This window comes from Crotalus tigris, unplaced genomic scaffold, assembly GCF_016545835.1.
Source record: "Crotalus tigris isolate CLP2741 ecotype Arizona unplaced genomic scaffold, ASM1654583v1 scf7180000024376.1991246, whole genome shotgun sequence".
In the NCBI taxonomy this organism is placed as follows: domain Eukaryota; kingdom Metazoa; phylum Chordata; class Lepidosauria; order Squamata; family Viperidae; genus Crotalus; species Crotalus tigris.
In genome coordinates, this window is record NW_024100546.1 from 1,776,255 (window position 1) to 1,804,174 (window position 27,920).

At 38.0% G+C, this 27,920-nt stretch overlaps 1 protein-coding gene across 2 annotated transcripts in view; it reads right to left on the bottom strand.

Annotated features, from left to right (window-relative positions):
- The window catches only part of RBMS1 (RNA binding motif single stranded interacting protein 1), a 151,166-nt gene extending 126,480 nt beyond the window's left edge, over window positions 1–24,686 (bottom strand). Inside the window, exon 1 of one of the 2 annotated variants that reach the window (XM_039328452.1) lies at window positions 24,217–24,686. In XM_039328452.1, coding sequence (XP_039184386.1) covers window positions 24,217–24,291 — 75 coding nt within the window. In that variant the 5' untranslated portion in view covers window positions 24,292–24,686. The remainder of the gene's footprint in view (window positions 1–24,216) is intronic. The other variant, XM_039328451.1, reaches the window with a different exon arrangement.
- Between the last annotated feature and the right edge of the window lie 3,234 nt (window positions 24,687–27,920).

Below are 27,920 nucleotides of genomic sequence, written 5' to 3' on the forward strand. Positions count from 1 at the left end.
TGCTGTGGGAGATGTAGCAATTTTTGGTCTCAGTCAGCAAGGCTTCTGTATTTATTTATTGAACAAAGTTGTAATATGTTGCTCCCGGGGCAACAGATTCATCATGGCCAACAGAATCCAAATTATAACCATAAAAATCACAATAAATTATAAGGATTTATAACGATGTAAGCATCATAAAAAGTTAAAAATAAGTGAGCAAAACAATGGCATAATTTCAGTCATGAGGGTAAAATCACCAACAGTACTGAAATCAGAAAGGTATTAACAGGAGAAAGTTGTTTTTAAGGATTTTGACACCATCTTCTTGAAGTTGACGAGGAAGGAAGGATCCAGAAGGGTGCAGTTTGTTTTTAAAACATTCAATAATGTAGAAATATCATACTAGTTCTGTTCCCTAGAGACAACCATATTAAACTATGGTAGCAGAACAAGAAAAGTTGTTCTGGTTGCAGTTTTTCTGACTAACAAACCTTATGATTCTTGAGTTGCAGTTCACATTATCAAATGAATGAGTGGCTAGACTGATGTATGGTTTAAAATGGGATGGGCTGAGAAGAAGAAAAAAAGACAGGATTGAACAGGCTATCAGATCTCAAAGGAACCATTTTAGAAAATTGAAACTTAACAGCATCTTGGAAAAAGAGATTGCTGAATAAATAGATATCAAAAGGTTTCAACAAATATAATGGGTTTTTTTAAAATACATTACAACAGTTAGCTGATAAACTACTGCTAGTTCATCTTTCATGTAACCTGCATCTACACAATCACACTGTCTTCGGCTCCCTTCCCAGACCTCCATTTAAATCCTTCATCATCCAAGTCACTCTATGCATCTGGTCAAATGAGCTGCAGTTCACAAAAGCTTATGCCTTTTTATGTCTCTCAGAAAAGGTGCTGCCAGATTCATTTTGATTTTCTGCTCCCTGAAGAAAAAGTAGCCATACCGCAGGTGAAGATGAAGCACCCTTAGGAGAACCAACAATTCAGATGTAAATGCATATACTTAACTAGGCATGTCATAGACAGAAGATGTTTGTAATCAAATGTAATAAACCGTCATTGTCTCAGAAATGGAAAATACCTTCACTTTCTCAAGTTTTTCAAATGCTATTATTTTTATCACAGTGGATATTTACAAGCGGACTTCCATGGATAAAAATAGTAACATTGGAAACAGCCAGCAGCATTCCTCCTTATGTCAAGTAGAGGCACGCTTGGAAAGGAGTATCTCATCTTCAGACTCTTATTAAATCTTCAGAATGAGAATCTATAGGATACTGTATCTGCCTTATAATAGTATTCCCTTGCAGGAGAATATTTGTCCCCTAATTTCATCAAATTCTAAGAGCACTTCAGATCAACAAATAGCCCCTTGACTTTGGAACACAGTTTCAACACTCAGGATCCTCTCCACCCTGAGCCATGGGAGGCTTTGGGAAAATCATTCATTTTTAGCCAGCTTACTTCACAGGGATATTATTATGGGGGAAATTAAACAAGGGCAACTCAGTACAGGTAGTCCTTGACTTACGACCATAATTGAGCCCAAAATTTCTGTTGCTAAGCAAGACATTTGTTAAGTGAGTTTTGCCCCATTTTACAATTTTTCTTGCCACAGCTGGTAAGTGAATCACTGCTGTTGTTAAGTTAGTAACACAGTTGTTAGGTGGATCTTGCTTGTCAGAAGGTCACAAAAATTGACCACATGACTCAGGACACTGCAACCGCCATAAATATGAGTCAGTTGCCAAGTGTCTGAATTTTGATCACATGACCATGGGGATACTACAATAATTTTAAGTGTGAAAAACAGTCATAAGTCATCTTTTTACAGTGCCTTTGTAACTTTGAATGGTCACTAAGCCAACTGTTGTATGTCAAGGACTATCTGTATGCTACTTTGAGCTCCTAGAGGAAAGACAGGATGCAAATCTAACCAATACAAATAAACAAATATTTAACAAGCCCAGTTACTATTCTTAAAAGACATACTTCCAATGGCACTGTCTTTCAAGCTATTGACCGCAAAAGTTTTGTTTTTTTGTTATCTGTGGCAGATTATTTTGTTAAATAAAGCATTTATTATTCCTTTTAAAGTTAATACTGTGAAAGTTGTAAATACCCTATCCTAATTGGAATCTTCTCTATTCTGATGTTTGTAGTAAAATGAAGGTGACAAAGGTAAAATTGAAAGACTAAGTGTTCTAGACATAATAGTCAAGAAACATATAAAATCATTTCTATATTATTAAGGCAACATTTGTTAAATTCTAACAAATGTACTAAAGCTATAAGCTTATTTCCATCTCCAAGGAAACTCTGAGCTTTGTTGCTACAAATTCTCTTACTCTATGTAGGTACACTTTAGACCAGTGGTTCTCAACCTTTCTAATGCCGTGACCCCATAATATAGTTCCCCATGTTCTGGTGACCCCCAAGTGGGTGTGGCCACCAATAAGAGAGAGTAGGACAGCTAGGGAAAAGGGAAAAAAATGGCGGACAGAGTGGTTTGGCGACCCCCGTGAAATGGTCATTCGACCCCAAATGAGGTCCCGACCCACAGGTTGAGAACCACTGCTTTAGACAAAGGTTTTGAAGAACACACCACTGTAAAAAAGGACAGTAAATAACCTCTGATGTGTATGAGGAAAGGAACTGTCCCTTTGGCATAATGCTACACTATGTAACCAACATCTTCCAACATGTGAAAGAACCACAAAATATCATGGCCTTGCTAATATGCTAACCACAGATACGAAGTTCAGCATTCTTTTGCCCTGTTTCCATTAACCAAGCAAGCAAATTATAAAACAAAAACAAAAAAAACAACAACCAAAGGCACAGTGATAGCAAGGTTTTGTTTGTGCAGAATCGTCTTACTATATAAGCCACAGACATTTTGGGAAAAAAAGATCAAAATATGAAATTGGATTTAGATTTTAGAGAAAATTAAATTTTCACAATAAAATTTAAGTATAAATTTTGTCTTTGTCTTATACGCTTCTTCAAAATCACCTAGCATTTTTAACAACAGCATGTTAGAAGGATTATAAGAATGATTTTTCATCTATCTACACATTTTTGTAATGGCGAAAATGAAGGTCCCAGACTTTCACTCATTATCAACCCTAGTTGTTCACAACATTCTGCTTTATCCTCTCAAGCAAAATTTCAAATGGCTAACTGGAGAAAACATACCCTGGTCTACCCAAGCTCATTATTTGTAAATAAATCTTACTATTTTGTTGATATTTATTTCCATGTAACAGCCGCAGAAGTCCTTTATCTGCTATATCTGCAGTTCTTAGAAATTTCCATTAATAAATGTTGATTTATTTTGCTTTACTGTGTATCTTAATCTACGTGTTTCTTGCTCTACCCTACTTTTAATCCCCTATATAAAATAAACATTTACACTGGTTTATTATACCGGACATCAATTGCACATGTACATTTTAATGTACCGTATATGCCGCCGTATTAGGCGACCCGGCGTATAAGACGACCCCTGTCTTTATAGCCGGGCCGCATTCCTAGAATGTCATCTTATACGCCGGAAACTACCAGTATTTCCGGCGTATAAGACGACTCGGCGTATAAGACGACCCCCGTCTTTGGCGCCGATTTCAGTGCTCGCGGAAGTCGTCTTATACGCCGGCATTTACGGTATTTATTTGAAGCATTTCCACTGTTCAATTTTAAAAAACTGCAGTGATTTACAATAACATTTGTGAATAAAGATTACTAAAAATAAGTCAGAAAAAACTATTGAAGAACAGCATTAAACTCTTTAATCAAGGTCCAATCACTACAAAGTAAAAAGGTATGATATTCCAGTTCCAAATGTGGATATCATTACTTAGAATGGTCTAAAGCAGCGGTTCTCAACCTGTGGGTCGTGACCCTTTTGGGCGTCAAATGACCTTTTCACAGGGGTCATCAAGCCCCCTCCCCGTTGTCTGGACTACACTGGGGCGGGAGCTTCTCGCCGACTGTTGGAGGGCAGGTGGGGTGACTCTGCCCCAAAGCGCTCCCAGTCACGCCAATCCAAAGGCAGGATATTGGGGGGGCTCCCGTCCCGTCGCAGCCCTCGAGTCTCTCTGCCTGAGTGGCCCTCAGTAGCTCACCACTCCCGCAGGCTTCCGGGGGCGACTGCAATGCCCTCCAGCTGATCCAGGGCCCCGTCGGCGCCCACCTCCTCTGGCTCCTTCCCCCGCGGCAGCGACGCCCACTACTTCACCTCGCTGCTTCCCCTCGCGCTGGGCCAAGAGGGCGGCGGGGCTGTGCGGAGCAAGCAAGGGAGCCTCCTTCCCTCCGAGCTTGGCGAGCCAGCCTTGTCCTTTTCGCTCCCCCGGCGATGATTCTGCCTTTTAATGCCACTGGGGGAGAGGGACCAACCCTGCCCCCACCTTTATTGCCACCGACTGAAGAAAGCAGCAGGTGAGAGCCGGTGCGCTTAAGAGACGGGTGGGCCGCCCGCGTGCTCGCTTGCACCAGCCAGCTGGCCGGCCGGCTAGCCTGCTCACCCTTGCTTTATTTGGAAGCTAGAGAGGCTCGGGGCTTTCGTGGACTTCTGTCCCAGGTTCTCCTCCAACCTTTTTAAGCTGGCTGGGCCGCCCAAGCCTCCCAGATTGCTCGTGCCCAGTCAATAACCTCCACAATAGAGGGTCGGAACTGGTCAAAAGTTCCGCACTTCCAAATCAATCCCCGGTCGGACAGAGAGGGAGAGAGGAAGGAAGAGAGGGAGAGAAAGAGAGATGGAGAGAGAAAGAGAAAGGGAGAGAAAGAGAGGGAGAAAGAAAGGGAGAGAGAGAGGAAGGGAGAGAGAGAGAGAGAGAGGGAGAGAAAGGGAAGAGAGAAAGAGGAGAAAGAAATAGAGGGCGAGGGAGAGGGAGGGAGGGAGAAAGAGGGAGATAGAGAGAGAGAGGGAGAGAGAAAGAAAGAGGGAGAGAGAGATTAAATTAGTAACATGGTTCTTAAGTGAATCTGGTTTCCCCACTAACTTTGCTAGTCAGAAGGTTGCAAAAGGTGATCACGTGACCCTGGAAAATGTGTTTGTGTATGTGTGTGTGTTGTAGGGCAAGGGGAAAAAAGGTCAGGTCTCCCTTGAGCCATAGGTGGAGCAGCTGAAGGTGTGATTCGGCACCCATGCTTCAAGACAAAATTTCATTTATTTGTAATTAGAAATAAATATTTCACAATATATAATTATATATTGTTTTTGTGATTAATCACTATGCTTTAATTATGTTCAATTTGTAACAATGAAAATACATCCTGCATATCAGATATTTACATTATGATTCATAACAGTAGCAAAATTACAGTTATGAAGTAGCAACAAAAATAATTTTATGGTTGGGGGTCACCACAACATGAGGAACTGTATTAAAGGGTCACGGCATTAGGAAGGTTGAGAACCACTGGTCTAAAGGTTTATAGGTAACCTCTAATATTAGAACATGGGCACAACTATTTTCAAAAAGATTTTATCAATCCTATCAATTTCATCTGATTCTTAACCATCTCAAAGGGATCATACACCATAGCACAAGGACAATTCCTGATAGATGGAAAATAAAAAAAAGCAAAGATAACCCAGGAAGACAGTTGTTCTAATTTGTATTACATATGAAACAAATCTAATATAACCCTGATATAAAATCTAATTTGATACAAAAGTTAATTTAATCATGGCAAATTATAATTAAATTATTGAAACAGAAATCTGTACTAAAACTTCCTATCTATCATCAGACAGGATATCAAAGACAAAGATTATTGGTAGCTAACAGAAAATGTCCATTTGATATTTGCAGTTGAAAATAGTTCCATCATTAGGAGATCAGAGATCACAAGCCATGGTTAAGTCATTACTTAACACCATTATGATTTAGCCCAATGTATGAATCCAATGTTAAAAATAGCAATGTAAGATTTGTCAGAAATGGTTAATTCTCACTAACTACAGCAAACCTTCATTCAAGAAACCTCCAAAACACTGTGCAATAATTTCTATAATTTCCAAGTAATGTACCTAAAAAGGGGATATAGTTTTCCCTGTATGGTAGGGGTCCCCAACCCCCAGTCCATGGACCGGCACTGGGCCATAGCATGCCAGCAACTGGGCCCCACAAACAAGCAAAGCCCCATCTATGGGATGCAGGCAGCATGCAAAACTGTGCCCCCTCTGGTGCCCCAAAGTTTGGGGGGGCACTGCTGTATGGTAAATCAAGTACAAACCCATAAACAGTTCCAGAGGTAATTCGGTAATTCCAACAAGAAACGGTCTGATAAACGACATGTAAACCTTAGCTGGTACTTACACATAAACATAGGTATGCTATCAATTTAATATTAAACATCCATATAGCAGGAATACTTTAATTCATTTGCACACATCAAAACAATTCCTTTATCTTTTGTAATTATTCAACTGTCTGATTTGCTAGTTGCACTCTACAGAAACTTCCTCTACCAGCTTCTGTAGTAACAAGGATTTATTACAGTAATACTGACAGGCTTTTATCTACTCAGGATGAACAATACTAGCACAAAGAAGAGCCATTAGCAGCTACTGTATCAGCCACTGTCATTACAGCTGCAATTCTATATCAAATTATTTGGAAGTGATTTCACTGAAATCAATAAGACTTACTTTTGAGTCTGTGAATAGCTTTTCTCACAAAAGTTCTGAATTTTTAAAAAGAATATTCATAAGCTGGGTTTAGTTTTTTAAAATATTATATTTAAATTATTAACTTTGTTGCTCACCTTATATTGATTAAACTGAACAGAATTTAGTCAAACGTGATCACATGAATATAAACTGATTTCCAATGCTAAACTGAATAGATTTCAATAGTCTAACTCTAAGTACTATCATATTAATTTTAGTTGATTCTTCCCATTTATTTTCACCAATTTTAAGAAATTCCAATAGAAAATGATTCATAATAGACAATGCTCCTAACATCATTATTTCTCTTCCATTAAGAAATAACCTTGACAAAAGCTTGGCTTACTGTAATAGTCTATATAATTGCTTGAATTACACAGCCCTATATAATGAAATACAAGAAACAATTCTATATTTATACAGCCTGTTCCACAACAAGAGAAGCTTAACAGTTTATCATACTCTGATTATCCTTTTTTCCTAACACTTTTTCTAACTTACCTAATCTTGAATAACTTCAATCTATTGTAATACATAATTCTAGCATGCCATTTTATCTTATAAAATGCAACTCTTCTATATTCCAATATGATATGAAAATTTAAGGATTAACCAAAAGGAAAATAATCCATTAATTATTCTCCTTTTGATCTCCAGGTGTTTTTCACTTAATCCAGCTACTGTAGTTTTATATGGGCTCATGACTTAATTTTTGTATGAATTCAGATAATTGTGGATTATTCAATAAGCTAAATGATATTTGGAATATTTTGTGAATTCAGCCAGTGTTTAATACAACCATATCTTACTAAAATCTGTTCAAATTCTTGAAAACTATTTATAAAATTATGTAGTTGAAATAGATTCTTGCATTTCTCATTTATATACAAGTTGACAGGAATGTCTTAGTGTACGTTTGTTTTATTTTTTGGAATTTTGGTAGGAAATCTGATGCTTTACAATAAACTTACCAGCATGACTGTCACTTATCAATATAGTTGACATCAAATATAATTAAAGCACTTTCAGTAAGATATTCACTAAAAAGATATTCAGTAAAAGATATTACTATTTTTGTCCACTAATCTCTTATATTCATAAGGGACTTTCTAGTTGGAAGGACAAATATGCTGACATTTTCTTGTACTTCCTGTAGGGAGATGAAGTGAAAGAATACAGATTAATATTATAATGTATGTAGTAGTTGAATATTGATTAGGAATCTTGTTGAAAATAAAAAAATATAAGCATGATGACATAAATATCTCAGTATTTCATTATTATGAATTACTTGATTTCTAATTTCTGTATGTTCAGTCTAAAATATTACTTCCATCCTCTTAGAAAGCATAGAGGATAGTAACAAATAGCTGTTTTCTACCCGTTTATGTGAAAAAATCCAAGAATGTCTATCATAGGGACACAATGGAAGTCTTTTAGCAGTGTGCTGACACAAGAAAATCGTGGAACTATGTGGTTTAGTTGTGCATTCTCCAGTACTAGGCAAATTTCCATAACCTTATTGTAAACACTATGTAAGATTTGCCAAGATCAGCACAATAAGGGAGCTCATGCTTTGTGTGCATAACCAAAAGTGACTGTTACTTCTTCTTTAGCATTTACATTTCTCTTTTTCTGAGCTAAATGTAACTTCATGCTTTTGACTGACCCTTTTCTCTTCTATGATTAAAATCTGCCACTTCGTGCTCTAGCATAAGATTCTGTTTATATATGATAGCTTGAAAAAAGGAGAAAAAAGTACCTATTTCTTCATTTTTAGTCATTCATCCATCCATCCATTCATTCCATCCATTCATTCATCACATTTATATAAACATCCATCTCATGAATGTAATTCTGAGAAGCATACAATAAAATGGACCATTAAAAACATATTAATTAAAATCATATTAAAAATCATACCATAATAAAAACATTAATATTAGTTCAATGGAGTAAGAGAGAGCAACTTTGATATTATGCACAATATAGCCATCTCACCAGTTCTCCGTCTCCCAGAGATCCCCAAGCTGTGGAGATAACCATGTTTTAAGTGACTTCCAGAAGCCTGGCAGAAATGTGGCCAATGTCACTTTACCTTGGATTGCAAGCCTCGTGACTAAATATTAATTTGAAAGACAATGCATAGCAACATCAACTAAATTAAAACAGAATGCAGGTTTGGTACTGTAAATTTATCACACCCCTATTGGCCAAGTTTCAAGGATACTGAGATGTATTCTAGTTGACCTTCTTCCTTGCAGACAGGCAATTTACTATACCTATAGGATAGCAAAACAATGAAATGTAGGATGTAGCAATAGATAACAATAAGAGACTGAACATTCCATTTGTCTGGAATGGTATAGGGCCTCCTGCCTGAGCAGGGGATTGGACTAGAAGACCTCCAAAGTCCCTTTCAACATTATTATTCTGTTAAGGTGTCAGCAAAACTAGCAAACCAACTCTCTCAACAGGTAAACAAGTATAGGTAATCCTCAACTTACAACATTTTGTTTAGTGACTGTTTGAAATTACAATAGTACTGAAAAAAATGATCATTTTTCAAACTTGTCACCATTGCAGTATCCCCATGATCATGTGATCAAAATTCAGAGGCTTGACAAACTATTCATCTTTACGACGGTTGCAGTGTCCCACCTTTTGCGACCTTCTGACAACAAAGTCAACAGGGAAGCCAGATTCACTTAACAACGGTGTTACTAACCTAACAACTGCAGTGATTCACTTCACAACTGTGGCAAGAAAGGTCATAAAATGAGGCAACTCACTTAACAAATGTCTCACTTAGCAACAGAAATTTTGGGCTCAATTGTGGTCATAAGTCAAGGACTACCTGTAATTTCCCCTTCCCTTTATTTAATTATTTGCTACTTTCTAATTTATTAAGTATTGCTTATTGGACTTCAAGTCCCAGAATTCCTCAGCCACAAGTCATAAAAGGGCCAAGTTTGAAGACCCCTGTTGTAATCCTTCTGGGCTATTTTAAGTTGCTGGCCTTTCACCAAAATAATTTATTCACTGGGGCAGAAAGGAGAAACATTAGGTAAAGATGTGCTAGTGAGAAAAATACTTTTGGGGGTGTCTCTGATGAATACATTTTTGTTTAATGTGAACAACAGTTGACCAATTCTTGAACAATTCATTTAATATGACTCTTTTCTGACAGATAAGAAGAGGATTTTCAAGCAATCTGATCAGTTTGTCTTGAGTTTGTTTACTACTAAGCATTTCTTCATATTTTTCCCTCCCAATTTATCCATTAAGCAAACTCTTTTCAACACAACACATGTTAAGCTAGTAAGTTTGAAATAATTATTTCAGGTCTGAAATGGGCTGCTCCAATCACTCTTGAAATTTTCTCAGCTTTAAACTGGATTGTTTTCAACTATACCACCACCCCCATTAATGGTTGGACACAAGGCAACCTTCCCAATTCAAAGCAACTGTTTTGTATTCAAAACAATACTTTTCAGTCCTGAAACCTTTCCATTTGATTTAGTATGAAAATATTCTGTAAATAACTCATATATTGTTTATTTTCTAGCCAAACAGACTTTCCAAGTAAAGCATTTAAAAAGTTAAAATCAGATTAATTTCCGTTGGTTTAGACTTTATGCTAAACTAAATTTACTTAGGGTTTCATGAATGAAATTGGCTGGGTTCATCATCACTTAAAAACTATATCCTGGGTTTATACAACACATTAGAGGCAGCAAAGCACATGATAGCCTAATATAATGTGCAAATTACCCAGGGGAACTTCTCCCATCTAACTTCCATTTTGCAAATTGTATTTGTCCTGATGGAGGGACGTTTAACTGTCCTCTGCAGTGCAAAAGAATAATTTAATTACAAATAACACTCTTGTTGAGTTGTTTGAATTTTTCAGTGGTAATACAACTTATTTCTCATCTCTAAAAATGTTTGTTTTCAGGGCAGAATTAAGACTTTGGAGGGCACCAATATTCTGTAATTGAAACTAGCTCAAATGCTATCAGATTTAACATTTCAATATAGTCTGGAACCAATGCTGGTAATTAACATTTCAAAATAGTAAAATAAATGTCTAAAAATGACTTTCTAAAATAAATTTGCCCTACATTTAATGGATTTAGTGGTAAAGTACAGGTGAATTAAGGTATTTAGATGAAGTGTTTATGACATAAACCAATTGTTATGTTCTGACTAGCTAAAAAGCACATAACTTATGTTCAGAAACAGCAATTTTTTAAAAACCACATTCACTCAGGATTGCTGTCCTGTAGTCTTTGTTGTGGTGGCACAATGGTTAGAATGCAGTATTGAGGGCTGACTCTGCCGATTGGCAAAGTTCAATTCTCACCAGGCTCAAGGTTGACTAAGCCTTCCATCCTTGCAAGGTCAGTAAAATGAGGACCCAGATAGTTGGGGACAATGTGCTGACTCTGTAAAACTGCTTACAGAGGGCTGTAAAGCAGTATATAAGTCTAAGAGTGCTATTGCTATTTCTATTTTTTAAGAAATTTCTTTGTTGTTGTTGTTGTTAATTGCGAAGTCGCAATCCCATGGACAACGTTCCTCCAGGTCTTCCTGTCCTCTACCATCTTCTGGAGTCCATTTAAGTTCACACCTACTGCTTCAGTGACTCCATCCAGCCACTTCATTCTCTGTCATCCCCTTCTTCTATTGCCCTCAATCTTTCCCAGCATTAGGCCCTTCTCCAGTGAGTCCTTCCTTCTCATTAGGTGGCCAAAGTATTTGAGTTTCAACTTCAGGATCTGGCCTTCTAAAGAGCAGTCGGGGTTGATCTCTTCTAGGACTGACCGGTTTGAACGCCTTGCAGTCCAAGGGACTCGCAGGAGTCTTCTCCAGCACCATAGTTCAAAGGCCTCAATTCTTTGGCGCTCAGCCTTTCTTATGGTCCAACTTTCACAGCCATACATTGCAACTGGGAAAACCATGGCCTGGACTATACGCACTTTTGTTGGCAGGGTGATGTCTCTGCTTTTTAGTATGCTGTCTAGATTTGCCATAGCTTTCCTCCCCAGGAGCAAGCGTCTTTTAATTTCTTGGCTGCAGTCCCCATCTGAGGTGATCTTGGAGCCCAGAAAAATAAAATCTGTCACTACCTCCATTTCTTCCCCATCTATTTGCCAGGAATTGAGAGGGCCGGATGCCATGATTTTGGTTTTCTTAATGTTGAGTTTCAAGCCAACTTTTGCACTCTCCTTCTTCACCCGCATCAAGAGGCTCTTTAGTTCCTCTTCACTTTCTGCCATTAGAGTGGTATCATCTGCATATCTTAGGTTGTTGATATTTCTCCCGGCAATCTTAATTCCAACTTTTGATTCATCTAGCCCTGCCTTTCTCATGATGTGCTCTGCATATTTATTTATTTATTTATTTATTTATTTATGAGACTTATATACCGCTTTAAGTGCAAGCACTCTCTAAGCGGTGTACACCAGTAAGCAATGTATATATATATATTTACATTGCCCCCAACAATCTGGGTCCTCATTTTACCTACCCCGGAAGGATGGAAGGCTGAGTCAACCTTGAGCCGGTGAGATTTGAACCGCTGACCTGCTGAACACAGTCAGCTAAAGTGGCCTGCAGGACTGCACTCTAACTGCTGCGCCACCTCGGCGGGCGACAGTATACAGCCTGCCGGATTCCTTTTCCAATTTTGAACCAATCAGTGGTTCCGTGTCCAGTTCTCACTGTTGCTTCTTGACCCGCATATAGGTCTGGTATTCCCATCTCTTTAAGAACTTGCCACAATTTGTTGTGATCCACACAATCAAAGGCTTTAGCATAGTCAATGAAGCAGAAGTAGATGTTTTTCTGGAACTCCCTAGCTTTCTCCATGATCCAGCGTATGTTGGCAATTTGATCTCTAGTTCCTCTGCCTCTTCGAAATCCTGCCTGTACTTCTGGTAGTTCTCGATCCACATACTGCTGGAGTCTAGCTTGTAGGATTTTAAGCATAACTTTACTAGCATGTGAAATGAGTGCAATGGTGCAATAGTTTGAACATTCTTTGGCATTGCCTTTCTTTGGAATTGGAATGTAAACTGACCTTTTCCAATCCTGTGGCCACTGTTGAGTTTTCCAAATTTGCTGGCAAATTGAGTGTAGCACTTTTACTGCATCGTCTTTTAAGATTTTGAATAGCTCAGCTGGAATACTGTCACCTCCACTAGCTTTGTTGTTGCTCAGATTTTCTAAGGCCCATTTCACTTCACATTCTAAGATGTCTGGTTCGAGGTCAGTGACCATCTCATTGTGGTTATCTGGGACATTAAGCTCATTCTTGTATAGTTCTTCTGTGTAGTTTTGCCATCTCTTCTTAATCTCTTCTGCCTCTGTTAGATCCCTGCCATTTTGGTCCTTTATCATGCCCATCTTTGCAGGAAACGTTCCCTTCATATCTCCAATTTTCTTGAAGAGATCTCTGGTCCTCCCTATTCTGTTGTTTTCTTCTATTTCTTTGCACTGTTCATTTAAGAAGACATTCTTATCTCTTCTAGCTATTCTCTGGAATTCTGCATTCAATTGGGTGTATCTTTCTCTTTCTCCTTTGCCTTTCGCTTCCCTTCTTTCCTCAGCTATTTGCAAAGCTTCCTCAGACAGCCATTTTGCTTTCTTGCATTTCTTTTTCTTTGGGATGGTTTTAGTTGCTACCTCTTGTACAATGTTGCGAACTTCCATCCATAGTTCTTCAGGCACTCTGTCTATCAGATCTAATTCCTTAAATCTATTTGTCACCTCTACTGTATATTCATCAGGAATATGATTTAGTTCATACCTGAGTGGCCTAGTGCTTTTCCCTACTTTTTTCAATTTAAGCCTAAATTTTGCAACGAGAAGCTCATGATCTGAGCCACAGTCAGCTCCTGGTCTTGTTTTTACTGACTGTATAGAGCTTCTCCATCTTTGGCTGCAGAGCACATAGTCAATCTGATTTCTATGTTGACCGTCTGGTGATGTCAATGTGTAGAGCCGTCTCTTGGGTTGTTGGAAAAGAGTGTTTGTTATGACCATCGTATTCTCTTGACAAAATTCTATTAGCCTGTGCCCTGCTTCATTTTGTACTCCAAGGCCAAACTTGCCTGTTATTCCGGTTATCTTTTGGCTTCCTACCTTAGCATTCCAATCCCCCATGATGATAAGGACATCATTTTTTGGTGTTAATTCTATACGGTGCTGTAGGGCTTCATAGAACTGGTCAATTTCATCCTCTTCAGCACCAGTGGTTGGGACATAGATTTGGATTATTGTGATATTGAATGGTTTGCCTTGGATTCGAATTGAGATCATTCTGTCATTTTGGGGATTGTAACCCAGTATTGCTTTTCCTATTCTTTTATTGACTATGAAGGCTACTCCATTTCTTCTGAGGGATTCTTGCCCACAGTAGTATACCTGATGGTCATCTGAGTTAAATTCACCCATTCCTGTCCATTTTAGTTCGCTAATTCCTAAGATGTCGATGTTCAGTCTTGCCATTTCTTTTTTGACTATGTCTAGCTTGCCTTGATTGATGGATCTTACATTCCAGATTCCTATGGTAACCAGGTTACCATTGTTAAATATAGTAGTAAGTTTTCCAAACTACCTGAACTATTGTGGAACGCAAACAAAATACAAAGTGTAAGTTTTCCACCAAAACCTTTGTTTTCTTCCCTTTGAAAAATTATTTCCCCTGAGATCAGTTTGGCCGTGACCTTGTTGGTCTTCTGGTGGGCTAAGATATGGTTTTGTTACCTGGATTTGGAGCCTGTATTGCTAGCAAAATGAGTATGCTCTCCCTGAAAATCATAATTTTATGGTTTTTCATGGTTTTTAATTAATTTTTAATTAATTTAATTTTGCTTTTTTGCTGTTATTACTTTGTTGTATTCTTTTGTGTTTTTATCTTGCATCTTTCCCGAAATTGGATGTGTGAGATGGACAACTATATAGATTCACCAAATAAATAAATAATCGAATCTAAATGAAATGTACCATTTATTTTGAATGAATTTTCTTTTTAAGAAACTTGTGACTTGTTGAGTGGCATGGATATGTATGGTATGATAAAGCTAAGGTTAATTTGATTTTAAAAATCACTTTGTTAGATATGCATACGGAGAACATGGAATAGATATAAACCCAGGTTGTGCCCAAAATACTTTTGTGGCTCTCAGCACAAGAAGCATTTTATACGGGAGAAATAATAAGTAAATATAAATGGCTAACTTAAATGCTACATGTATTTTGTCAAGGAGAATGCAAAATAAAATCAAGTGAAGATCTGATGACAAGAAGATACACTTGTCAATAGGTTTGTTATATGTATTTATTAGAAAAATTTAAAATAGATAAAAGAACTTTTGACCATTATAAGACTGAATTTGAAATAGAACTGTCTACAAATGATGAACATATTATTGTTGAAAGATACAGACTTCTACTGCAGTTTGAAACAGAAGAACGAGAACAAGATAGAATGAGCTAAAATGGGTATTTTGGTTACAAATGGAACATTCGTAGAATATGTGGTTGAAACAATTGAAATTTATATTACAATATTAAAGAGAATTTTTATAAAATGACACCAGAAAAATTGTCTAGACTGTATAAAGGTCTTCCAAATTTATGTTGGAAATGTAAGCAAGAGGGGACTATTTTCTTTACTCTAAATATTAGTTTATCTTTCTTTTTAAGAACTTTAATAAACACACACACACTTGTGAATTGTAATTAAAGACAGATTGTATCTACCATCCTCACACTACAGATCCCTGAACATTGTACTTTACATACTAAAAACAGTTGTAACAAATGCCTAAAAGCAAGACGTACACAATAGGAAGTCCTTCATTCCAAGTATCACTTATCCATGACCTCATTAAGTTGCCTTAGGCGTTACTCTCATTCTTAGCCAACACTATTATCCTGAAATAGTACTGGCGTCTTTTCCAAGGGTATGAAAATGTACAGAACTAATGAATGGGAAGTGCTTTAGGTGGAGTATGGGAAATCTCAAACCTGTAAATAAGAATAGGCTCTCCAAAGATCTCACCTAGTTCTCTGGGAGATTCTTCTTTGTTTCTGTGCTGGTGGGGGTGGGGTGCTGGTGGGCTTCTCTTTTCCTTTATCAGCAAAGGAGAGCCTCTGGGGGCCCAATTTAGACTGGGACACTGGATAGAAAGGAATAGTATTACACAAACACCAATAATCAATAGCGAAGGGCTACTTTAAAAATGGACAGAGTCATCAGTATTTAATATAGTCATAATCCAAAAAGGAAACTAAATGTAATTAAGCCCATTGAAATCAGTGGGCTTAAAGTACCTAAAACTACATTGGAATTTTACCAGTATATATAATAAAACAGAAGTTATGTAACTAATTTTGAACCAAGATAATTGCCCATTGTTTTCCCTTAATACCTCTCTAATTTAAAACTGTAGAGGTAAATCAGAGGAAACTTTGCTTTTAAAAACAGTATACTTTTCCCTCTCCTCTATACAATGCCATTATGGCCAACTGCCTAGTGAAAAAGATCACTGAAAAGACTTCAAAAAAAAAAAAAAATCAAGTGAAGGATATTGGAGAAAGACAGAAGAATCAATCTTTTCCTTCTGCATGGCAAGACTATCATTATCTGCATAGGAAGACTCAGAAGAGTGAGGGGAAGCAGCTACAGAAGCTTGTTCCAACTGCACTGTCTCCTCTTCCCACCGTAAGTCCACCAATGTGGGCCAAACTTGGAAAGACATGAAAGCCAATATTATTTTTATTATAAGATTATTGTAACAGAATCTTGCAAGACTGAATGCGCTTCCCCCTCCCTCCCTTTATTTTCATGAGACCTAGGTAGGGTCATGTCTGAGATGCTTTTTTAAATTACATTTCTGCCCAGGGCTCAGATTTCTCTTATCCAACTGTTGTCTTGGTTGCCAGTCTTCTGGCTAGGGAATTCTGGGAGTTGGACTCCCCACATCTTAAAGTTGCCAAGGTTGACAAATGCTGCCCTCAAGTAAGAGAAAAATAACAGAAATTTCTGGCCTCCGCTAATGTTTGACAGGCTCCCACACTCAATTTACATCACCAACTCCCAATAAAAATCTTTCCCCCCTCCACAAAAAAATCACTTCATTCAGCTAAAAAATGATTGTTCAGCTTTGGTATGAGGAAAAAATAAGAGTTGTTGGGCAACTTTGATTGTATAATTACTTTTTACCCATAACAACATTTATCTTTTCCTCTGATGTCCCTAACACCAAGTACAAAAGGACCTAGGCAAATTATCACTCTGTGGCTGCCTCTCTGATTGAGCCAAGGCACAATTTTCAAAGATTTCTCCAAGCCACTCAAATCAAATATGTAAGGATAAACATCAATAAGGGGATACTAAGTATTTTGAACTCAGCCAGGTTTTTATGACCACTCAGGAAGTGATTTGAGCTTGACAACAACTTGGTCAGGACAACCTTGAAGCTTTCATTTTGGACACTGCTGCTTCAGTGTCACATAGAGCAACAAAACCTTCCTGAATGCTTGAGATACATAACCTTCCTATTATATTCTGTTTTTAAAATAACAAATACAAAAAGAAAAGAAATCCAAAACAGAAGTGGATTTTTAGAAATAAAAAACAATGATAAATTCACAGTGCTTAATTATGTCTATATATAAAGGTCATGGATTCAAATGCTACACCATAAGTGAAAAAAAGACAGAAACTCTTGTAAAATTGTCCTTTTTCAGGTAACTTTCTCAGTACTTGTAATGAAGAATTAATTACCAACTAGCTGCAAGCAATGAAACAATATAGCCAGAATTGTAATCACTTCATAAACAATAACTGGTTAATCTCATAAAAAGAAAAGGGACCTCTTTATGTTTTATTGACATACTGTAATCATAGAGAAGTTACTATTCACTGCTCATAAGAATCAATGTTGCACAGTTAAGCACAACATTTATGTTAAGTCCAGCTATTATATAAAATATATTCATCATGTTGTTAGCAATTGTTTAATTACTTTTCATGGTTTAGTGCGTACAGAGTAATTCTGTATCCACCTATATAGCGCAGGCTTCAGCTGACAAGAAGGTCAATAAAATGATGAGCGGATCATGATCGGAATTGATTAACAGAGTTCTTACTGATGTACTTCCTGTACTACGGTAGCTTCCTCTGCTAAATTACTGATCCAGGGAATTCAGCCCTGCAGACAAGTTTTAAACATTAAGCTTCTTCCTTGTGAATTAACAGATACTTTTGGATCACTTGGTAATCTCAGACAGTACAAATATATTTATATAATGGGCAGCTGAGCTTGACAACTGTTAGCCCACTTCTATCCAGCCTCAGCCCTTAAATCTGTATTATTTCACTTCTTGCCCCAAACCATGCCAAATATCCTTGGAAAAAGTAATGAACGTATTTGGGTTTTTTCTTGTTTTTAATCCTTATATCTTTGTGCAGGAAGCCTCAGTATGTAATATCAATACATTAATATTGTAGACAAATAAATGCTATAAATACTGAAAATACAAAATAAGCTAAAATTTTCCATTATGTTCCAGAATCATCCAGGAAACCTGGGTTCATTCTAAGTACTGAAAAAGTGAGAAACAGAATACAAAAAATAGAAAACACATTTAATGTAGCATTTTAAAGGCATATCCAAGAAGTTGAATTTCAGTTCATCACTGCTAAAAATAGTAAAATCTGCAAGAATTAAATTGATTGCAGAACACTCTTACTATAGAAGTATAGCTGGCATTGTACTTCTTGTGACAATATTAGCAAGGAAAAAATGTATTAGAAATCACTGATCATCAAAGTTCAACAAGACCAGCATTTGAAATAATTAGGGAAGTATTTAGAATTACAATCATCATCCAGTCCAACTAGACAATATTTATTTATTTATTAAATCTGTATGTCACCCATCTGATCTAGACTTATGGCAACTTGCAAACATCAAAACCAGTACACATTAAAAGGGATAAAACAATAAATTACAACAATAATAGTGCATCATTATTCATAGAGATCTTTCACCAATATTGTCAAATAAACTATAGTGTTTTTAAAAAGATAAACGGAGAAAGAATTGGTGCATATGAAGGCAACAGATTTTGAGAAATGAACCATATAAATTGGATTTTATCATTTGCCTGAAGACCAAAGTATCTTTATCTTGTAGGTTCAACAGGAAAACTTCATCTACCTAACAAATCTTACACTAAGAAACAGAAGAACCACCACACCACAGGGTGCTTAGAGATTAAATGAGTGAACCGCTAATAAGCAATCTGGTACAAAGAAGACAAGTGACCCTAGTGTGACCTTACAGCAATGAAATGGAAACAATGGATAATCTGGTCAGATTTCAGAAACTCAGATTTTGATGACTCAAAGAGAATTTGTGCTTTTCTTTGAGCACCTCTTTTAAGAATAAGGTCCTGAGAAAATGGAAGCGAGGAATGATTTTATTGAGGGATCTGACTTAGCATAGTGTTTCTTAAACACTCATGCTTCACCCCTTGCCATTGGCAGAGCAGAGCCAAATATAGTCCTGTACAATAAACCCTATTAATCTGGGGTACAATAGCTATATCAAAAGAAATCATTTTGTTATAATGATTAATAATCTGACATGTAAGGAAATAGATTGTATCTAATTATGCTTGACTGTCAAAAGAATGAACAACTCTATAAGATTATTTTCCTGCCTCCCCTCTCCCCAAACTATAGAGATCTAGGGCAGGGGTCCCCAACCCCTGGTCCTTGGACCGGCACCGGGCCGCAGCATGCCAGAAACCAGTCTGCACAAACAAGCAAAGCCCCATCCATGGAACGCAGGCAATACATGAAACCACGCCCCCTCTGGTCCGTAGAAAAACCTCTCTCTACGGAACCTGATCCCTGGTGCTCAAAAGGTTGGGGAGCTCTGGTCTAGGGGATGTTCCAGGAAAGACATCAAAGAGAAAGGGAAACTCTTGCTCTCAAGCAAATTTCTGCTAAGGTGATATTAGGTATAGTTCCTTTTTTAAAAATGAAGTTTCATGTGAAAAAGGCAATAGATTTCATCAAAATATCCTCAGATTGTATTAAAACCAAGCCAAAAAGTAATCAGAAATGCTACTGTACAAGTAGCTATCCAAGAAATGTTTCAAGTTTTTTCAATGAATTTGTTCTATTCATTCATTCTCCAGATCAATATCAGAGAATAGTTCCTGAATTCAGAATAGTTACCCCTCTCCATACGCTAGAGCAACTATTACTATTCCTCCTAGTAGAGTATCTTGCCATAGCTTTTTCCCTAATATGATGAAATGAAATAAATTATAAAATATTACATTTCAGTGATAAATCTTGTTCTGTTTGTAGTTGGTCCACATTCAAATGAGATTACCAGTTAACATTTCTTCTAAAATAAATTGTTAAAAGTATTTATTGTAAAATTTTAATTTAAGAAATGGGTCTAACATTAAATTCTCAAAGCCATGTGTGTAAGGGTCCTTGAATTTTTCACATAATGATGTAAATATTATAGATGTATTCTGGAACATAATTCACTTTGCTTCTTTCAAACTCTTTTATACAATCAATGAAATAAGTTTCAATAAGGAAAAAAAAGGGTTAATGGTTATATTGAAACAAAATGCTACATTGATATAATTATTTTATTCCAGAGATCATGTGGTACTTAGTCTCAGTGTGAATAAATGATTAATTTTAAAATAGAACAATGAAAAATTACAACTCAACATATTTAATAATGGAGTTAGTTTATGATCATAAAATAAGAAATTAGAAAAATATGCTAAATATCTCTTTAAATAGGAATGCTGGCCTAACATTTTCCTACTGAATATTTTGCATAGTATAGGTCAGATTTATGTGTTACTCTGTGAATTGTCAGTAATAAAATCATTCTGCTTCCCAACAACTTACTAAAAATGAAATATCTCCATAGGGATGAATTCTTATTCAATAACTATTTAACCAACTCATTCTATTCTGAGGAAAATCACTGTGTCCTTAATCCACAAAATTTACTCTTTAAATTGAAGACAGAAATACTGAATCATAGCAAGGTCTACAGCTCTGTGCTTTCATCCATACTGAAGAAATAATTAGAATGTTTCATGACTATTTGCAATGAAGATATTAAAATGGAGACATAATCATTCCAGCAGCTTCATACATTTTAAATTGGATAGTCTTAAAATCACTAGAACATACAAATCCACTGTATTTTGGTTGAAATTGGTAATTGCTCTGTTCTACAAAATTAAGACTCTTTAAACAAAACCCAGATTTCTATTGACCATAGGTTGTGCATTCATTTGTTGCTTTTATTGTTATAGCTATGTCATATTCACAACTGAGGTGACTCAACACACTAGACGTCACTTTGAACTTAGCAGTGGAAAGAGGACACAAGTAACTTGTGAGCTTACTACAAGCATATGACTAGTCATTCTGGGATGGGCTAGAGATCTGTCTTTGAGCAGATTTGATAAAGACCTTTGTTTCCTTACAGCTCTTGTAGGGTTGGCAATTTCCCTCATTTTTTTCTTTGCTTAACTGTAGTCAGATAATCACGGAGTAGTTGCCATGCAATTTTTATTTGGAACAGCTTTCAAAAAGTTTATTAAAATTTTATCTCAATATAATATGTAAAGCATGTGGAAACTTACTAATGTCAGGCAAACCTGAAAACACTGAAATTAATGGAGTAATAAACAGGGATGTCTGTCCCTTTTCAGCCACAACTGTGTCTAATTTGTTGTCTTTCCTGCATTCCCCCTTCCAAGACAGAATCTCACTAAAACAGGAATTGTGAACACAGTCATTGTATGTAGTAGTTCACATACATAGGTTAAATGGTTGTATGTACCTCTTTTATCAAATGAAGAGATAAAGACTAATGTGATTTCAGACTATAATTTTAATAGGGATTACTGCAATACATGTTTTGGAGATGTCATTGACTGTAGTATAAATCAATATTAAATACTTTATAGAGGAAGCATTTTCAGAAGATGGTCCTTAAGGCTTTTCTGTAGATGATATCCTAATTACAAGTGCAAGCTTATTACAGTTTCTCTCTTCAATTATTTACAGTGCAAAAAGATAAGAAAGGCTGCACTAGCCATATTAAAATATGTATTTAGTTTCTCTAATGTTAATGGCATACAAAAATGAATTGAAAAAACATTCTTGTGCAAAAATATGGTTTTGTTTACCTGTATTTTTAAATTGATTTTTCATAATGTAGCATGTTGGAAATTTGGTTTTTTGCAGCATGTTGGAAATGACATATAGACTTCTACTTTGCATTGCTATGTGAAGCATATACCACCCATACTTGAAAGTAAGTCTCACTGAAGTCAAATCACATGTCATTATGTATTTGAATTACTGTATTACTGAAACTGTAACATCAATACTTATAAAAAATTTAAACCATCCCTTCAAAATTCAAAAGGTCAAAAAAAAAAAAAACCCACTAACATATTTTATACATGAGGCTACTTTTGATGGAAATACTATGATTCACAATATGATGTGGAACGCTTCTATTTCAGATGCATACTTAAATTTGCCAAATTCAAAGTGAAAATGTATCACTATTACCAAGGATACTAAGTGAAAGAAATCCATGATTCTCAAAACAAATAGCTAAGAACCCTTCAAGAGGAAACCCACAATTGCTAAAGCAACTCTTGAACACTCTCTATTCCCAACAACCATAAACAACCATCATTCTTGCCACTCATAATTGCTTCATTTGTAATTCACACACATGAGGAAAGCTTTGGTTGTTAATTCTCACAATCAAGATAATTTCTAGATAATGATACACCTTAAATTGAAATGTGGCTGATATAGCCATGGGATTAATCACAGATTAATATAATGAACAGTACTAAATGCTCTGCTTCCAGATGACTCTGGTAGGTTGGTAGATAGGCAGATAGGCAGGCAGGCAGGTAGGCAGGCAGGCTGGTCAGTAGTTAGGTAGGCAGATAGGCAGATGATAGACAGATAGAAAGACAAACCATTTATAGAGCATTTTAACATTAACTGGTGGGCCTAAGATTTGAATAAGCATTTTTAAAAAGCTGTGATAGTGAATCTTCATTTTCACAGTGCTGTATTAATATAATACAAGAACAAGAATATACTACACATATCACATAGTGTGTGCATGTTGCACGCAGTGCTGTTCACTGGAGAACACTTAGATATCAAATATTCCAGGCAGAAGATGCAATCTTTCTGCATTTGCCAGATTTGCAGCATGATTTACCATAGCAGCTACTCTGACCAGCTTTGGACATTCCACATGCATCCATAAACACATACCAGAGATGTCAAAGATCTTGGGAAAAATTAACATATCAACCTCCACTTGTTTTTTTTTTTTAGTAATGCAGAGAAAGCAAAATGTATGGTGGAGATGCCAACCAATTTGATTTTAGAAAACCCAGCTAAATGTTACCTTTTCAAAAAACAAATTTTGAAATTTGCAGAATAAAACATTCTAGTATCAGACTGCTTATATAGAGGCTTTCAAAAAAATAATATTTGTTTAATTATTTGTAGTGTCCTTGTTCAAGATGGATGATTTTATTATTTAAAATAAAACTCAGGGTTCTTCAGGAAATGTACGGTATGTATGCATGTACGTATTATATATCCTAATCCAACTAGTTCCAGAGTTTAAAGTAGTTCCTGGTTAGCTGAAAGTTATGATAAGAGAGAAAAAGCAATAAATTGTGACTATGGGATGATAAAACTTAATCCTGTTATTTCTGCTCAGAATAAAAATCTAACGGGAAGGAAAAGGGAGGTTTCGTTACATTCTCAGAGCCAACAAAATGCCTATCAGGACACTGATCTCTATTTAACCCTGGGAAGGGGAGGAGAGGAGCAACTGGCATATGTATCAGGAGGAGGGGGAAAAAATCGAATTATCTCCGGGCGAAGGAAGAAAGTGCGGGGGGGGGGAGAGAATGAGCAGGGGAAGCAGTTGAGGAAAGGGGTCAGGAGTCAGAGAAAAGGGAAAGGCTGGGAGGTGACAGTGAGGACATCAGTCTGAGGAGGGTAAAGAGGCAACTCGGGTGCTCAGACCCCAGCGCTTCCGCTCGAAATCCTGCTTCATTTCTTTCCTTTCTTTCCTTCCCTTACCACGCGCACACACACACACACATACACACACAATCACGTACACCCTAAAAGGGAACAGGCGAGGCAGAGTCAGGAAGGGGCTGCCGGCGTATGTGCGCGCCCCCAATGGGGAGCGCGCCTGTAACCCGATGCCACCCTAAGAGCCCCCTCTTCCCCGCCCCAGGAACCCCCACCCCCTCCTTTCCTCTTCCTTCGAGGCTATAGTTAGCAAGACTGCAAAGTGTAGCCCAGCCTAGCCCAGCCCTGTCCTGCCGCCCTCGGTGCCCACCTCTGGCAAGAAAAGGCGGCGAGACCCTGCCCGGCGGCCGCACCATACCTTCGCCTGCAGATACTGGGGGTAGTAGTAGGTGGTGTACTGGGGGTACATCTGCTGTTTCCACACTTTGCCCATGAAGCTGGAATAAGGGAGCCCGCAGCGCAGGGATGAGGGAGGGCACTTGACCAGGGGGAGGGGGGGGGAGGAAAGCGACGGCGAAAGGGAGGGAGCTCGCGCTCTTCCCCTCCCCGCACGCGCCTGCTCGCTGGCTAGCTCCCTCGCGCTCTTCCCCTCTCGGCTTCTTTCTTCCCGACGGCGATGGTCTCTCCGCTTCCGCTGAGCCCAATCCTTCTTTCCTTTCCTTCTCCGACCTTCAGAAGGCGGCAGCGGCGGCTGCGGTGGGAGCAGCGGCAAGAGAAGGAAGCTGCAGAGGGCACCAAGGACAAGAGTGCTCTCTCTCTCTCTCTCTCTCTCTCTCTCTCTCTCCCCCTCCCTGCCCGCCCGGGGACTCGCGCGGGCACGAGCGCGCTCCCGCTGCAAGAGTTTTCCCTCACGAGGGAGGGAGCAGCGCCCGGTCGGTTCCGAGCGCCGCCAGGGAAGCGATCAAGACAAGTGCGAACTGCGGATGCGGCAAAAGACTCCTTGCCAACCGGGGGCGAAGGAAAGCGGGAGGAGGGGGAGGGGGCAAGAGAGGGAGACCAGAGCGGCTGAGGGAGGGAGGGAGAAAGAGAGGGAAAAGGAGACCAGGGAGGGGAGCGGCGCGCGCGAGCGGGGCGGCGCTTCGTCCCTAGTCTGGGCTCCGGGGGTGGGATGGGCTTCTCCTACGAGAGGGGAGTTGGGGGAAGCCGCTGCGGCAAACACGGGGGAAAGCAGATCCGAGCAGGAAGGCGCGAATACTTTGGCGGGGGTGGGCATCGGCGCGGCGCGGGAGGAACCAGAGGGCCCCGCGACGAGGGACCGGGCGTGACAACTCGCGGCTTCGGACTCACCAGCTCTGCCGGAGTCGTCTAAGGAGAGATTGGAAGGGAATGGCAACTCTATTGCGACCCTCTCCCGTGTTGGAAATCTCCGAGCAGGCGGAGGGTGAACTCCTTTGCTTGCTGCCTACCGCGATTGCTCCTTTTTCAGGCTTCTCGCTGTAGGACAGTAGGCGTATACGTATCTTGCTGGCTCTTAGAACTCCCGTTGCCTCTGCCACTGTGCAAAATTGATCGGGCCTTAGCATTTTCCCCGGGATTTTACAGTGCTGGTTTTTACGATGCTGCTCGAGGAGACTCTTGTGTGTCTTAAAAATGTTCTTTGGGGGCGGTCTTTTTCAGAGATGTACAGCTTGTCCTTTAAGCGGCTGATCTCAGATGTACATTAAGTGATGTACTTTGGGCACAATAGAGTTACTACGTACGGTAGTTTAGCCGTTGGTAGGAGGTCTCTTCCTTCCGATTTCCCAACCTAAAATTCAAGGAAGAACAGGTTCCAACAAACTACACTGTGTAGTACAGCGTAACTTTTTCCATAGCGTTTTCTACAACTTAATGGGGATTTCCCATCTCCAAAATTCGTCTAATATACTGACCAAATTCCTTGTACAACTGTTTTAGAGTTACTTTTTTTAGGCTAATGTTTTCTTATTCCTAACCAAACGTCATCCTTTTCTTGGATGAGTGAATAAAGAAGACGACCATCAGATATGCTTCAACACTGCGAAGCTTCATGAGACATATCAGAAAATGCTAACTGGAAAAGATGAAGATGACATACCACATTTACATGAGATTAGAGTCCACTAAGTTCTTTGGCACTCAATTCTGAGTTGGGCTTCTGAAAGGTTTAAGATCAGAGCAAGAAATACCAAGAATGTCTATAATCACTGGATAAATAGTTGATTATGAACAGAGATATAGGGCTGGATAAGAACTTGAAAAGAGAGAAAAAGAATTGGTTATTAAAAGTGTGCTATAACATGTTTTCTCTTGTTTCTAGTATAGAGAAGAAAACTGACTTAGGGCATACAAATATTTATTGATATCCAAGCAGATATCAATGTATAAAAATGTATAAAAACAGCCAATCTAAAGATACGGATTTTAGATACAGTTTCCATTATGCTCATCTTTTAACATTAAATACATTGGAGCAGTGAAAAAGATGTGAAATCACTATCATTGAGAAATGATCGCTAATTAAGATATTTATGATCCCGTATTCTTATATTCCTAATTTATTCTAGTCCAAGTTCAAGTGATACTAAAATATATAGCCCAGCAGTCTCTTAGTATGGATCTGCTGGCTAGGACAGCTGAAACTCAAAACTTCCAAATATTACTGAATTACAGTAGTTTCAGACATTTGCAAGATTCTCATAATGTGCCTGTCAACCGTCGGACTAGTGAACTCAAAATTAAGGAATCTTCAAGGCTTTGAATTGCCGTAAAAGATAAACCTTATTGAATACATGTCTCAGAACTGAAGAAGCAAAACCAGCTCTGGTTTTCCCACGTGAAAATCTGCCTAGTTAATTAACAATAGCTTCCCTTAACCCCCACTCACCAGTTGTTCATGTTGCCGAATCATATATCTTTGGTTTGTTATGAGAATGGTCCACTTCTCTGTCAGACATCTGTGTTAGTGACCTTGGCATTCTCACAGTCTGTGGACGGCTTCTTGAAATCCCATTTCCTTCTTACTTTTTTTACTCCTCCCCCATTTTTATGGCAAGTTGAGTAGCGATAGAAGCTAGCAAGCATCTTAGCGATCCAATCTTGACAGTAACTACAATAAAATAGCACCATTAGTTCATCTGGACATGTTTTTTCTTTGGACTATCTCATAAAGCTGACATCTTGCAAGTCTGAAAATACAGTTCTGTCACTTTACAGCCCAAGAAACTAGGGAGGGTCTCTTCAGAAAGGTTTGCCATGCCTACTTTTGCAGGCTAAACTGCCTCTATTGCCCTGGGCTGGGGCTCTGTCGCATCTCCTGAGATCACTCCCACATTCTCAGCAGCCTTTTTCCTTTGTTAGACCAAGCCCTTACATGTATAAATAGTCCCCGACTTACGACCACAGTTGAGCCCAAAATGTCCATGGCTAAGCAAAACAGTTGTTAAGTGAGTTGTGCCACTATTTTACACCATTTTTTTTGCTACAATTATTAAGTAAATCATGCAGTTGTTAAGCGAATCCAGTTTTCCCCACAGACTGGTTGTTGGAAGCCAACTGGGAAGATTAGAAATGCTGATCATGTGACCCCTGGACAGTGCAAACTGACATAAATATACTGTATGCCGGTTACCAAATGCTCAAATTTTGATAATGTGACCATGGAAATGCTACAAGAGTTGTAAGTGCGGTTGTAACTTTGGTCACTAACGAATGATTGTAAGTCAAGGATTACCTGTATGCAAAAGTCTCAGTGCCCACAATTTTGCACAAGAATGACTTGAGATTCAATTATTTTTATATATATATATATATATATATATATATATATATATATGTATGTATGTATGTATGTATGTATGTATGTATGTATGTATGTATAAAGTAAGATTCTGTTTAGATGCTGATTTGGTTTTTCAACTTTCTCATTCCACAAGCTCAAATAACAGTAACTCCAAGAGATCTTCTAATTGTGGAAGCCTTGTTTTTATATAAAGTTGATTATGATAGAATGTCTGTTGTTTCCTTAACAACAATAATAATGACAACAGACAACTCTGTTGTTATTATTTTATAATGTGTTATTATTTTACTTCAACTTTACTT